General features: G+C 42.4%; 1 protein-coding gene across 4 annotated transcripts in view; it reads right to left on the reverse strand.

Moving 5' to 3' along the window:
• TEX11 (testis expressed 11) overlaps window positions 1–14,934 on the reverse strand; it is an 853,291-nt gene that overhangs the window by 179,790 nt on the left and 658,567 nt on the right. For all 4 annotated transcript variants that reach the window (XM_078640006.1, XM_078640005.1, XM_078640008.1 and 1 more), the window contains 2 exons: window positions 14,573–14,659; window positions 1,249–1,319 (listed from right to left, as the gene is read on the reverse strand). In XM_078640006.1, the coding sequence (XP_078496132.1) occupies window positions 1,249–1,319; window positions 14,573–14,659 (158 nt within the window). The remainder of the gene's footprint in view (window positions 1–1,248; window positions 1,320–14,572; window positions 14,660–14,934) is intronic.

Below are 14,934 nucleotides of genomic sequence, written 5' to 3' on the forward strand. Positions count from 1 at the left end.
CCTTTCTTGGATTCAGCAGCAAGGCAGGCATTGACAAGGTAAGCATCTACGAGGCAGGCGCTGAGGAGACAGCTGTCAAAGGAAGGGATTTTGATGCAGCAGGTGATGGTTCCAATATTAATGAAGCAAAAATTGACAAGGTAAGCACTGATGCCAGAAGAGGTGGCAGCAGGGCCCATATTATAATTGATAATGAGTTGCCCGTTGATGGGTCTCAGGTGCAATTACTGATGGTTAAGGAGCTGATGGCGTCTTTGGCATCTGACTCGTCAACTGTTTAGACAATGAATCTGAAAATTTCCCCTTAGGGAGGGCCCAAGGTTTTTTAGATTTGTCTTGCATCTTCTTCACCGTAGCAAGTGGTTCTTTGGCAGTGGAAGGCATGCTCTCTGTAGAGTTGCTTTGTCTGGCGCTTCAGCTTTGGTAATAGTTACTTTCTTGGACTCGAGTGACTTCTTGAAGGGTGTGGTGAGGGCACTTCACACAGCCTGCCCTGTGGAGACTGCTTTTCTGATGGCATCCTAAATATGCCTTTCTCCTGTATCTGAGAAGTTTCACTGAGAAGTTGGGGGCAGTGGAGACACTGCTTGTCATAATGACCAAAAATATATTGTTGAGGCCTCAAGAGGCACAGGCTCCGAATAGGGCTTTCAACCACTTTCAAAGTTGTAATTCCCATGAAACAAAACTCCTAAAACAACGCTTGCCAGAATGAGATCGGCTACAGATTATAGTAAAATTATATCCGTATAGAAAACATGAAGTTCAAATGCAAAATAGTCACTTATCTGAAGAGATGAGAAAAGAGCAGCAGTGTCAAGGGACTACCTCACACCTGACAATTTGTATAAATATTAACTATTGTGGCTTTTAGGGGCAGTGTTCAGAGAAAATTCACCTTATTGGCAGATGTTTGGGCAATTTTCAATGTGGAGAATGTGCTACTAAATAAATAGTATTCGGCAACCTTTCATGCAAGTTAATAATGTTAACGCTATTTATAAGGTGACAACGGACTCCCAAATTGTGAAAGATCCAGTGAAGGAGAATGTAAAGGATATTCATATTATGGAGGCGCGTGTGTTGTACTTTGTCAAATAGTACACAACTTCATGTTTTTATGCTCGCATAGTTATACGGTGTTAGAATCAACAATGCACTAAGCTGTGTATATTCTCATCTGTGATACCTTAGTATTGGTTAGAAATAATCACAAAGTGAAAGCCTGAAGGCTGATAAGGAAAGTACCTTGTAGGAGAGGATGAAGAAATCTCTCATGGTTCGAGGGCAGTCTTCACACTGGATGGCCAAATTCCATGCTGTCAAGGATTACATATTAACATTTATCAGCTTAAAATGCAATTATCAATTATTCGCTATCTTGCTACTTTAAATCTTAGGGGCCATATGTATCATCATACCGTTTAGCGATTCCTAAATAGCGATTTTTAAGGAATCGCTATTTAGAAATCGCAAAACGGTATGTATGTAGGAAATTGCTTATTGTTAGCGATTCCTTCACATTCCTAAATTGCGATTAGCAAATTGCTAATCGCAATTTTCCCATTCATTTCTATGGGCCAGGAGGCCCATAGGAATGAAGGGGATATTTGCGATTAGCAATTTGCTAATCGCAAATTGCGAATATTTTTAAGGGTGCAGGGGTGTCACAAGAACACCCTGCTGCACCCCTGAAAAAGACATGTGTGGGCATATGGCACACATACATGCCCTAAGGGCATGTATGAGCGTCATATGCCACCTTTGAATTTTAAATAAATTGCTTTTTCAAAAGAATTCGCAAGTTACCACCAACTAGAAGTTGGTGGTAATCTGCGAATCCTTATTGGCATTTTTGCATTAATATTTCTTTGATACATTGCATTTAAGGAATCACAATTTTTGCGATTCCTTAAGTGCAATCGCAAAATAAGGAATAGCAAAATGTGCGATTCCTTATTTTGCTGCGAAAATGTTTCATACATACCATTTAGCTAATTAGCATTCGCAAAGGCCGAAATTCTGCGAATTTCGGCCTTTGCGAATGCTATTTAGCTTGATACATATGGCCCTTAGTATCTGTTACTCAAATATGCCTTTAGTGCTTCATACAATTACATGACTTTGTCTAAACCACCGACATCATTTGTAACTCATTTATTCCTTTGGAATCTGCAGCTGCCAGAACCATTGACTCCTATGTGGTGGCTTTACTCTGAGGGAGATGCTGTCAAAGCCTAAAGCTTGCTAACTCGTCTTGCTGGATTGACAGAAAGAAGACAAGTATCTTTAACCCCTCCCCTACTGGTGACGGAACCACTCCGGCACCAGCCGCGGTTGCGCTGTGCTGATGACGGAGCGGTTCCGTCACGGCCCGCTCGGCACGCCTGCGCGGCGCGGATTCCGCGCCTGCGCTGAGCGTTCCATTGAGCGGGCAAGGCCGTGACGGAACCGCTCCGTCATGAGCACATCGCAACCGCGGCTGGTGACGGAGCGGTTCCGTCACCAGCATGCGGCCGCAGGAGGGCCGCCCCGCCCCCTTAGCACTGCGGCGGAATAGCTGCCGCAGTGAAGGGGTTAATGTGAGGTCTTTCAAGGGACACGAGTGTAACTGGTCTGTTGCCTATTAAGAAGGTCCCACCAAGTAATATGGAACAGGGTTGATAAGTACTTACTCGGTCACCCTATTAGGAAGCCAGTAACAACTTGAAAAGTGAACCGTGATCTGCAGACTACATGCATTTTGAAAAAGCAGCTAGGTATCCTTTTTGTCCGAGATGTAGGTAGGTTTTTACCGGTCGGTAACGGCCGAAATCGGCCGTTACCGACCGGTAAAAGCCTTTTCCTATGTAGGAGTCTCTTTTACCAATTCGGTAAATAACGAATCAGTATTTACCGATTCGGTATTTACAGAATCGGTAAATGAGATGTAGGAAGCACTGACAACAGTGCTTCTGGGCTTTAAGAATTCGTTATTTACCACCAACTATTAGTTGGTGGTAAATAAGGAATTCCTATGTAAATTCATAAATGCACATTTACACCTGTGCCATGTGACAGACATACATGCCCTTAGGGCATGTATGTATGCCACATGTGCACACCAGCACTAATCAGGGATGCAACAGGGTGTCAAAGTGACACTCTGCCCCCCTTGAATTTTTCGGTAATTACCGATTCGGTAATTGACATTCATTCCTATGGGCCTGGAATGAATGGCAAATACCGAATCGGTAATTACCGATTCGGTAAATACCGAATCTTACTGATTCGGTATTTTTTACCAAATAATTACCTACATTGCATTTACCGATTCGAAAATACCGAATCGGTAAAATTCTGTATTTTCGAATCGGTAAATCTAAATTACCTACATCTAGCCCTTAGACCTTTCTCAGCCTATGAAGCTGCCAATTGTAAAGTCTGGGTAATATCTCTCTGAAGCAGATTCATACATGTATTGTAATACAATGACATAAACACTGTTCGCCTTCTGGAGGAAACTGTACTAATGGAGTGGCAAATAGGACATTTGGGGCCAGATGTAGGAGGCCATTTACCAACCGGTAACGGCCGATTTCGGCCGTTACCGACCGGTAAATGGGTATTTGAGATGTAGGGGCATCATTTTACAGATTCGGTAAATTTACCGAATCGGTAAATTTACAGATTCTGTAAAATACCGAATCGGTATTTTTGCCGATTCGGTAACGGCCAGATGTAGGTGGGACTCTTCAGAATCCCTAAAGCCTTACAGATTCGGTATTTTATCACCCAATCCAATTGGGTGGTAAAATACCGAATCCAGGTGTGCATGCACATGTGTGCATGCACACCTAGCCATGTGACAGACAGACATGCCCTTAGGGCATGTCTGTGTGCCACATGGCACACATGCCCGTCTTTGGGGGGCTAGAGGGTGTCAAAGTGACACCCCCTGCACCCTTGCTGAAATCGGTATTTACCGAATCGGTATTGCCCATTGATTCCTATGGGCTTCAAGGCCCATAGGAATCAATGGGCATTACCGAATCGGTATTTACAGAATCGGTAAATACCGAATCTTAACGATTCGGTATTTACCTATTCTGAAACACCTACATACCCCCCCTCTATTTTACCACTTCTTAAATACCGAATCGGTAAAATTCGGTATTTAAGAAGTGGTAAAATAGAATTACCTACATCTAGCCCCTGGTATCTGTATCTGTAAATCATAGAATAGACCCTGCTGAGGAAGTCTGCACTCATGTCCTCCTTCTTGCTAGATGAATTGCTAGCACACCAAAATCCTCCCACCTGCTTAAATATATAAGCTTGCAAAACTTAAATCAGTTTAGTTGAAATCTCATATGAGGATACGTTTAGCGTGTTCAGTTCCAATGATGCAACCTCAGCAGATGAAGGTTTTAGTGAAGTAATTGATCTCCATTCTAGATAGGAGGATTTTCTAACAAGTGAAGAGGTTTAAGAGACACAAGAATCACATGATCTTTGTGGCTCTAAATCTTTTGGATCACTTGCTGAAGAAAAAGGAGAGGGATAAATGCACAATAAAGTAAAAAGATTCACAACACAGAAAATGCATCTAATAGGAACTCCCTGTTGGGGGACAGACCAGTTTATATTTCTGCTTTTTCCTGGTTGCAATAAGATCGATTTGCTGTGTGCTCCAAAACTTAAGCAACTGCCTAGCAATCCAAGTAGCATTACATTCCTCCATTACACACCTGAAAATGGAAGATGCACTGCCCCCATGCTCACCACATTTTCACAACTGACTGTTACTGAAGTATAGTAAGACTCTTTTATGCACAACCACCACATGTCCTCCCATCGCCACCCAAATCACAGATACACAGGCAAAACCAGCCCAATCTATCAGAACGAATGAAAGTTAGAGATGACATTCATTGGTCCATCAGTCATATGGGCAATGCATGTTTCCACTTCTAATTCACCCCTATGATGCAGAGTACTAAAATAATCATGCCCTGTTACCCAAAAATTCAAGATCCCAACAAAGGACTGCCATTAAGTTTCACTACCATCCCTATGAGACCAAGGTGATGGCTCATTCAGGGGATCTACTGGTGCATACATTTATACCGATGGGCAGCTGGGATTTTCGAATGTGTCTTTTGGAGTTCCCATTATGACTGGTGAATGGGAGCCTACTGAACAACGGTGCTATTGTAGGCATCTTCCCCGCTTAATGAGCTGAGGAGACGCACATTTCTTTTGTTAGCAATGCCGCACTGTTCCATTGCTCCTCTGTATACCTCTCTAAAGCCCACTCCACCACTTGTTCAGATAAAGGCTTGCTGATAAATTGACCATCAGTATCTGGGCCTGAGTATTCTGCATTTGTGGAGGAAAGGCTCTAAGTGCAAGCATTCTTGCTCTCCGGTCTGTAACACTGGTGTGGTAAGAGGACTACAGAGGAGTCCACCGGGCACTGGATGTCATATTCTGCAGATGTGTCCTCCAGTTCTGGAGAGGTGCATCCTTGTCCTGTGTGACCTGATGCCAAGGAGGCCTAGAGGATGGCCAGGAATACAAGTTTAGTGATGGTAGGATTGTCCAACATATTGTAATAAATGTTCCTCCTTCATTAAAACCTCCTGCATGGTTGGAATGAAAGTTGAAGGAGACATGAATGCCACCACCAATGAGGCCAGTCTGGAGCAATGAGGATCATCCTTGCTGTGAACTATTTCAGCTTGGTGACCGCTTTCAGGAACATAGGAACTCGAGCAAGAAGTAAAGAAATGTAACCGTGGACCAAGCTATCAAAAGGACATTACCCTTGGTTGAGGTTTTTGAATCTAGATTTGTGACCTTAGAATTCTGAATTTCTTTTCATGGAGAAAATAGTAAGGTCTGGGCATCTCAATTTAAAAATATGTTTGCAAGCACCTTTTCCTTTAACACCAATATGTATTGCACCATTTAATTTCTGCTGAGCTTACCTGTCTTCAACTTAGACAACTGTGATTCTGATGTTACTCAATAGATGCCCGCACCAGATTGCTCTGTGCCGCTCTAGAGAGGTATCTGGGTCCTACAAGCCCTGCTTCTAGACATAATATATGGTGGTGAAGTGTTTAGTTTTTTTTTTCTTCTGAAAAAACCATAAAAGGTATTTCAATAATGCACTAGTCATTGATAATTTGTCTGTCAGCCTGCTTCGTTCTTGCACCTTTGGTCTTTCGGGCACTACTAGAGATGTCTTGTGCAGTCTGGCATTTGGTACAAGAAAGAAGGACTTTTCATTCATCCCAGAATAAAGGAATGCTTGTCCAACTGTCGGGTGGGATACAGTCAGACACAGTGAGACTTATTTTCTTCAAAAGGTTGTCAGTCTTTGGAATAGACTGCTCCCAAGTGCCTCATTTATGAGGCCGTGCGTCACTTTTACGCCGCCGGTGCGTCACTTTTTGTGACGCACCAGTGGCGTAAAAAATGCACCTTGTTGCGCCATATTTACAAAGTGACGCATCTAGGTAGATGCGTCACTTTGTAAACCCCTGCGCAACATTATACCTGCGCCAGGTATAATGTATGCAAGGGGGGCGTATTGACGCAAGGAAGGGTCGTAGAAGTGACGCAGTGAAATCTATGAGATTTCACTGCGTCACTTTTAGGACGCTGTTGCGTCAAAATCTTGCGCCTGCCTCACAGCAGGCGTAAGACTGACGCAGGCCCTTTCACATGGGGCTTGCCCATGTGGAAGGACACATTGCTGGAGTTGCGTCACTTTTGTGACACACTCCAGCAATGCGTCACTTTTGCGCTTACAGATACGTCAGAAATACTGACGTACCTGTAACTCCTTGCGACATGATGCGTCATACTGTAAATATGACGCATCAGGAATGACGCAAGGAGTGCGCACTGAGAAGTGACGCATCGCTGCTTTCACGCAGCGATGCGTCATTTCTCATAAATGAGGCCCTAAATGTCTATAGTTAGTTGGAGAGAGTGATGCTTTGTCTGCATTCATTTTGAGACCTGGATCTTAAAGTAGGTCTAACGTTGTCTGTAGTTACTGCTGTCCTTTCTCTTGACAGCTGGCTTAAGGCAGCCATTCACCAAGATGAAGATCCTGTTGCTATGAAAGAAATGTTGCCACCACCACCAACCACTTCAAAGCCTGAGGAGCTGACTTCATATGAAGAACAGCATTTGTTGCTAATCTCGAGCGTCAGGGGAAGACTGAGATAAGGAGATATGCACCCTAAAAATCTAAAGTGCAAACTGAATTTCCTTGATGCACGTGTGGAAAACTTTGATGGAGCATGAGCAGCCTGAATTCCCCCATTGGCCATTTGTTTGCATTTTGCAAACTGTGAGTCAGAAACATTTACTCTTTCCATACAAGAAGTAACAGGAGTAGCTACCCTTGTTTTTGTGGTGTTTGGAACAGACTCAAGAGTGTTCTTCCAATGAGTTTGTAATTCCAGGATGACTTGTTCTAGGAAGACAAGTTCCAGCATCAGAAGTGGAGTTTCACCTTGAATAAGATTTTGTATCTATTCAGTTGCATATCTACCATCCACCTATATGCATTTTGTTACCTTCTGTAAAGTTTGAAGATGTGTGTGAATGCTCCAGCTCCCTTGGAAAGGTGAGACTTAGGGAAGTAAAATGTATTCAGTGTTATTGTGCAAGGGGAGCGGTCTCTGAGTGAGCGGGCATTTATAGGCGTTAGTTAAAAGGCTTGTTGCTGTGGTTGTTCTTGCTGCCGTTTTTGCCAGTAGGGTCATTGAACACACCGGTGTTGGCTTTTCTCACACATCCTTGGAATTGCACTTCGGGCAAACCCCTCTCTTTTGCATCATCTCGGATCTAAGTGTTGCAGCTTCTTTTTCATTTTTATAATTTCGCATCTGTCCGAGACTCCGAGATCCATAAAGCATGTTTTAGGGGAACGGAAGCTCATGCTTTTACCTGAACTACAGTTCTCTTCAAAGGTTTGGCTTGTAGTATCTCTAAGAATAATGTCTGAAAAGCTGACTCTTAGTCTCAGTGTTTACTTTTTGCAAGCCTTGTAGCTTAAATAAGTTTTTGGATGGAATTATGTCTGGTCACAGTGGGGAGAGTCATAATGCTAATTTGAAACCAAATCTGCATCTAAATCCTAATCCAAATCTGCTCTCCTACCCCCCAGGCACCCCCTGGGGGGAGTTCAGCATCTCGCCTGTCACTTTCTTACTAGGTAATTCATCTGACAAGCTGTTATCTTTAGGATGCTTCTTGCTATGATAATATCCTGAAGACAATTTCTTCCTAGGCGCCCCATCCCTAGGATGTCTTCTTCCAGAAGTCTCTACCTCGCATTTTCTTCTTTTGGCTTTGTAGTGATTTTCCTTTTGGGCCCACTTTGGTTCACCTTTATCTTCGTGGATTAGACGGCTTAGTCTGCCTCTGCGTGCACAGCCCCACATAATGCTTTTGTTTCTGTGACATTCTTTTAGAAATTAGCTATATATGTTGTTTTGTTATTTAGTGACTCTTCTTGGGATACAGTCTTACATTTCGTACAAGGTCGTCTAGAATACATAACACCATGTGGTATTGTTTTTGGCTTAGTCACCTACAGTTCCCGATGTTCTAGACGTAACAAGGTAGCACAGCTGCAGCTTTTCAACACAGTAGTTCTTATCATACACACTGTGTCTTGGCCCCGTGAGGGCCAAGAGGAGAATTACGCCAGAGAGACCTGTCCAGGGACAGACGTCTGTGCAGCCTGTTATGCAGCTTTGTCGTTAAGTGAATTTACATCTATGATCTGGACCACCTAGCCACATACACCAGGTATGGGGCCTGCTTCTAATCTCAAAGATCAATAATATATCCCTGTGCTCACAAAGCGAGAGTAGACCTAGACAGATATATAATTTGCCATTGTTTGGCTGTTTACAGTGTACAGCCTGCTAGTAATGCTGATTACCTTGCTTCGTTGTATTTGTCTACAAATCACAGCACATCTGCTTCATAAAAGACTACAACGCCTTTCAATAAATATATTGTAAACTTTATTTGTGTCTTTCTTTTGTTTACTTTGGACATGCATGAGTGAGAAACAAAAGGTGATGATCTGTTTCCACACAAGAGGGGACAAGAGGGTCATGTTCTATGTTGCCAAAATCAACTGCTGCTCTGGGAAGGTTAGGAGTTCATGTGAGGCACTGTGAGCTATCCAGATTTGGGCCTACTGGCACTGACGTGGTAGAGAGACTCAACCGCTACATTCTGACGTCCTGTTAGCAAGCAGAATCCCTGCGACAGCTTCATGTATCTATGTCTTTTTTGCTCAAGAGATTTTACAGCTAATGACTTCTGATTGAACTTGGATGGAGTGGGTAACTCTTCCCTCAGGGTTGTACAAGGATAAAGACACAGCTGCCTTGGAAGACCCACAGTTGTATCGTGAGCATCAGGAGGTGGTGGTGCTGCTTCCACAAAGATTGTTTTTGTGTCAGGTGTAGTAAGCGACAATGCTCTGCACTCAGTGGTCGAATGGAATGAATAGAATCACCATAGCCAAGGGCTCCAGAAGGTCAGGAGAGAAACATCCTTGTCCAAGACCACTGCATCATGGCACAGGATAAAGGAAGCAACACTGAGGATTGTCGGTCAAACCCTGTATGGTCGTTCCGTATGGTTGTTCCTTGAACTTTCTAGAGAAATGGAGCAGTAATGAGACTTACTACCTTTTTTAAATTAAAAGGACCTAGTGCAAACAGCTTTATTGCACTAGCCAAACTTTTCATGTTTAGTCAAACTTTTCATGTTTAGTCAAACTTTTCATGTTTAGCTTTACATGCTTGGCATGAGAGTTTTGAAGACAAACCATGCACACACTGTGTAACAAAGCATCAAGGGTACATGAATGTCAGTCACATTGTTAATAAACCAAACAACCCAGCTTTCCCATATCCCTTTTCGATAGATATATATAATTGAAATGACATCAAATCAATTTGCCTTCTAAAAGCTGAAATAACATGATAAAAAAATAGAAGAAACAATTTGAGAGTAAAAAGGATTTGTCAGTGCGAATATCTCATGTAAACATTTTTACAATTCTTAATAAAGCACACAGTATGATCGTTCTGCACATCACAGGAAAAACTGCTGTAGAAATGAACAGGCATTGCGACTAAATGAGTGGGAAAGAAAGAAAACAGAAAATAAAAATAAGAACTTACAACTTGGAGAAACAGGACTCAAGAAGCTAGGGACTATCAGGCACATGCATCAATGTTGGTTTTTGCAATTCCTTAATTCCGATTTTTAAGGAATCGCAATTAAGGAATCGCAAAAGCCTATGCATGTAGAAATTGCTTAAAAAATAGCGATTTCTAAACATTCCTTAATTGCGACTCACAAATTGCGAGTCGCAATTAAGGATTACCACCCCATTCATTCCTATGGGCCTAGAGGCCCATAGGAATGAATGGGAAGACATTCTCAATTTGTGATTCTCAATTAGAGAATCGCAAATTGAGAATGCAATTTCAAGGGTGCCAGGGTATCAAAAGGACACCCTGTTGCACCCCTGAAATTGATCTGTGCACATATGTTGCGCACACACATGCCCTAAGGGCAAGTGTGCACGCAACAGGAAACTTTGAAAAATTCACAAAAGTGCATTTTTCGAAGTTTTTGCAAATTACCATGAAGTTCAACTTCATGGCAATTTGCTCCCCCTATTAGCGAAATCGCTGTTTTTTTTTTACTTTAATGCATTGCATTTATAATGCATTGCATTTAAGGAATTGCAAAATGCGATTCCTTAAATGCAATCGCAATTTGAGAACTCGCAATTAATTGCATGCATCGCAAAGCTAATTTTGCGATCGCAAACGGACGATTTTTGCAAATCGCACCGTTTGCGATCGCAAAAGGCTTTGATGCATGTGCCTGTATAAGCTTTTGGGCAAAACCAACACAACTATACTAAGGGCCTTATTTAGAGTTTAGCGGAAAGGATATTCAATCAGAATTTGATGTGCGTTAGTCTATAATGAATTTGTTATATGTCGGACGGTATTTCCACCACTATAATGAAGGCTGCAGGGTTCTGGATTTTTTATGCCCAGTGACTTGACAAAATGAACTACATGGCTGCTTCTTGTGGTTGATGGGATCCTATATCTTCTAGAGTACTTAAAGTGGCAGTGTCCGTTTTCACTCACACACGGCCTATGCACAGGAGCGCAATTGCTTGCTTTCTTTTTTACTTTTAAGTCTCATTTCTAGTGTTTTTTACTTTTATTCAAACATACTTTTTATGACTGTTATGGATTAAATGGATTGTGTTGGCTTTTTAAAAAAACAAAAGACTGAAAATCTTCCCTCCCATAAATTTATTTTGGAATTACACACATGCATGGATTTATAGTAAAAGTTATGAATATCAAAGAGGACAGATACTTAGGCACATGAAATAACAGATATAGGAAAGTACTAGAGCACCTCAAGGGGATACCTATGGTACATTACTACAGTACATGAAAGCATTAACTGCATATTGATAGGGCACCTGAGCTCAGAATGGCAATGACTAGTCACTGAAAATGAGAAGCTGATATTTGGTGTCAAAAGTAGTTTAATTTGCAAGATAACAAAAAGTTAACATTTGGAAACAGATTGTTTACATATTAACAGTGAAAGGCTGGTGCGTGGGGATAAAAATCATTTATTTTAAGGAAAGGAAACTATTTTGTCACTTAGGGCCCGATGTAGGTAATCTGGGATTACCGATTCTTAAATACCGAATCATACCGATTCGGTATTTAAGAACAGGCAAATGGGATGTAGGTAATTTTACCGAAAAAATTACCGAATCGGTAAGTTTCGGTAATTACCGAATTGGTAAATACCGATTCGGTAAGTTTTGGTAATTACCGAATCGGTAAATACCGATTCGGTAATTGCCATTCATTCCTATGGGCCTGGAGGCCCATAGGAATGAATGCCAATTACCGAATCGGTATTTACCGATTCGGTAAAAGGGGGAAACATTGAAGGGTGGCAGGGTGTCACTTTGACACCCTGTTGCACCCCTCAATTGTCTATGGGTGCACATGTTGCAGACATACATGCCCTAGGGGCATGTATGTCTGTAACATTGCACTGTTGGAAAAGCAAAAAGGTAACGGCCGAAATTACCGAATTTCGGCCGTTACCGACCGGTATTTGCCTACCTACATCTGACCCTAAATGTTAAATCTGGTATAAGAGGCACAGTGCGTGCATTTTGGATAATGACAATCTTATATTTATGGACACATTGAGAGTATTTCCTAAATATTTCAAGCTTGCATTTGAAATATAATTAATAGTGATTTGGGACCACTAGTGTGAGAAATAAGGACCTGTTTGCAGTGTCCCCCCACTTTTTTGCTGCCCTTTTAACTAATACGTGCCCGGTTTTTTACTCTGATTGTGCCCTGGGCTCTGCTAATCAGACCCAGGGCCTGTGCTCTGCCAGGCTAGGCTAAGCTGTCTTAATGAGGAGTGAAGTAGCTTGTGGAGGGGTTGGGCGTGGCCAAGTGATGAAGTCCAGAAAGTCAATATTTAGTTTTCAAGTAAGCCTTTATTTGCAATCAGTTAGTTCTCTCGAAATTGGAGATTTTACGGTCAGCCAATGTGTTTTGCTCTCAGGATGAGAACTTCGTCAGGGCTCAATGGGCGTATGTCCGTCTGGTGAAGTAAAAAAGATACATTGGAAAATGTTTACACTCCAAAGGTGTATTGGGTGCAGTTCAGCCTAGCTCCAACTAGATCTCTTGCTTAGAACTCGAATAAGTGATCCATCAGTCAAGTCGGTGTTCCAGGCAGTAACTCTGGAAACACTAGGGGTATCACAGGGCCTCGGTCGGCCTTAGAGGTAATTCTTGGATTAGAGGTTCTCCTGCCAGAATGAGCGGCTTGCTAGAGAGACAATGGATTTCCAGTGGGAGGAGAACTGCAGCTGCAGAAGCTACAGGCAGGAAGGGGGTGGATGGCCCAACTGGTCTTCAAAGGGAGAATTACACTTTAGGCCATCCCAGGCTCACCCCTACATCCTACAACCCCCGTCACACAGGAGTTCCTGTAAATAAATTAGGGAAAGTGGAAGGGAAGTTTTAGGGAATCTTAGCCACACCAGTGGGTTGGCTTAGCCTGATATAATCTCCAGGGAGAGACTTTCTCTATTCTGGAAGAACAGTGTTTTCTGGGGCAAGAATATACTGCACTTTGAAGGAAGTGATTATACACCAGGGGGCACACTGCTTCCTATTGGTCAGGGGTGCCCCCCAGCTTGGCGCCCAGAAACAGTGCATGAATATAGAAGAGTTGCCAAGCAACTCAGATCTGCTGCCTGAAACTACAAGAAGGACTGCCCTGTTGGTAACCTGATCTACCCCCAAAATTCTGCATTCTGAAGGACTGCACCTGCTGCACATTCTGGGACTACAGCCCTGAGGACTTTGCCTTGCTTCAAAAGGATTAAGGAGTAGACTCCCTGCAAGCTAAAGGTTAGCTGATCCCACCCACATCATCTCCACCAAAAAGCCCACACCCGGGAGTGATTCCAGAGGGATTTTAAGGATGTGCGGTGTTGTGGACACATTGAAGCCTCAAGGAGACCTTCTGGAAAAAGATCCAAATGTTTGGTGACATGTGCCAGCTTTTTGGTAACAAGCTCCATAAGGGGACCACCTCAATGTCGAAAGTCAAGCTGGCGACCATCAACCATGACCCGGCATGGATTTCAGGTTTGTGCCGCTGATTGCTCGGAAGCTCCAGACTAAAGGATTTGACTGGGGCCTCGCAGAAAACCAAGCCGATGACGTCCACATGAATCCAACCTGAAGAGGAGCCTCACTTGATGTTGATAGAAAAAGATACAGAAAAACGACTAAGTGCTTAGGTAAAATTTTGACCAAGGCCTCCCGCTTAATGTATCCGACAAGGGCTCCATCGTGGTTGGCCTCAAACTTTGACTTTGTCCTGGTCAAGTGCGACCAGATGTCCCAATTTGGCGCTATATGTTTTTAAGCACAAAAACGTTTTTATTCTTTAAAAATTCATATTTCCGGTTCCCAACATTTGATTTTTGTTGTTTTGGTGTCTATTTTTTCATATAAATATAATCTACTTTTAAAAACTGGAGTGGGATTTTTATTGTGTGCTGTGTCTTACTTATTTAATGTATTGCTGTTTTTAAATGCTTTACACAACAGTCTCCCAGGTTACGCCTGCCCACTTGTTGCCCGCTACCAAGGGTTGAGAAAGAACGTCTAAAACTACTGGTAGGGAAGAAGTTTGGGAAAGGTCTCTAAAACCCTGAAGTACAAGAATATTTCATGAGTGGTCGGGAATCCACACCAGACTGTACTTGAGGGCTCACTTGTTAAAATTACGGGCATAATTCATACCATTACACTTTGAAAGTTGAACAGCTATGACCGGAGCAGTCAGCAGATGTTATTTCTAATGATTCACCCAACACATTTATAAAAATACAAAAGAGAATAGAGCACGCAATGCCTTATGTTACCATAATGCTCACCTATTTTCCTAAACCAGTGTACATCACTGATCCAGGTGTCGTGTACCAGGTTTCTTGTAGCTAATGGGTCAGCAAGCCTTTGATGAGCTGTGTAAAAAGCATATCTAATCAAACAATGAATCTTTGCAACCAGCAGTTTATTCAAACAGTTCTATTATAATGATTACCCCTACCACGTTTTATGCATTGCTTAAACATTATACCTCTTCTGCCTAAAGACCTTGCAACTACAGGCTAAGCAAGTACCATTCTCTCAAGCCAATTACAATGTGGGGTGCACAGAATTATTTCAACTGTTGGATATCAATAGCACGTATTATGGACTTAAACACTGGGGTATACAACACTGGGACAGATTTTTA

Source organism: Lissotriton helveticus, chromosome 4_2 (genome assembly GCF_964261635.1).
Source record: "Lissotriton helveticus chromosome 4_2, aLisHel1.1, whole genome shotgun sequence".
Taxonomy (NCBI): domain Eukaryota; kingdom Metazoa; phylum Chordata; class Amphibia; order Caudata; family Salamandridae; genus Lissotriton; species Lissotriton helveticus.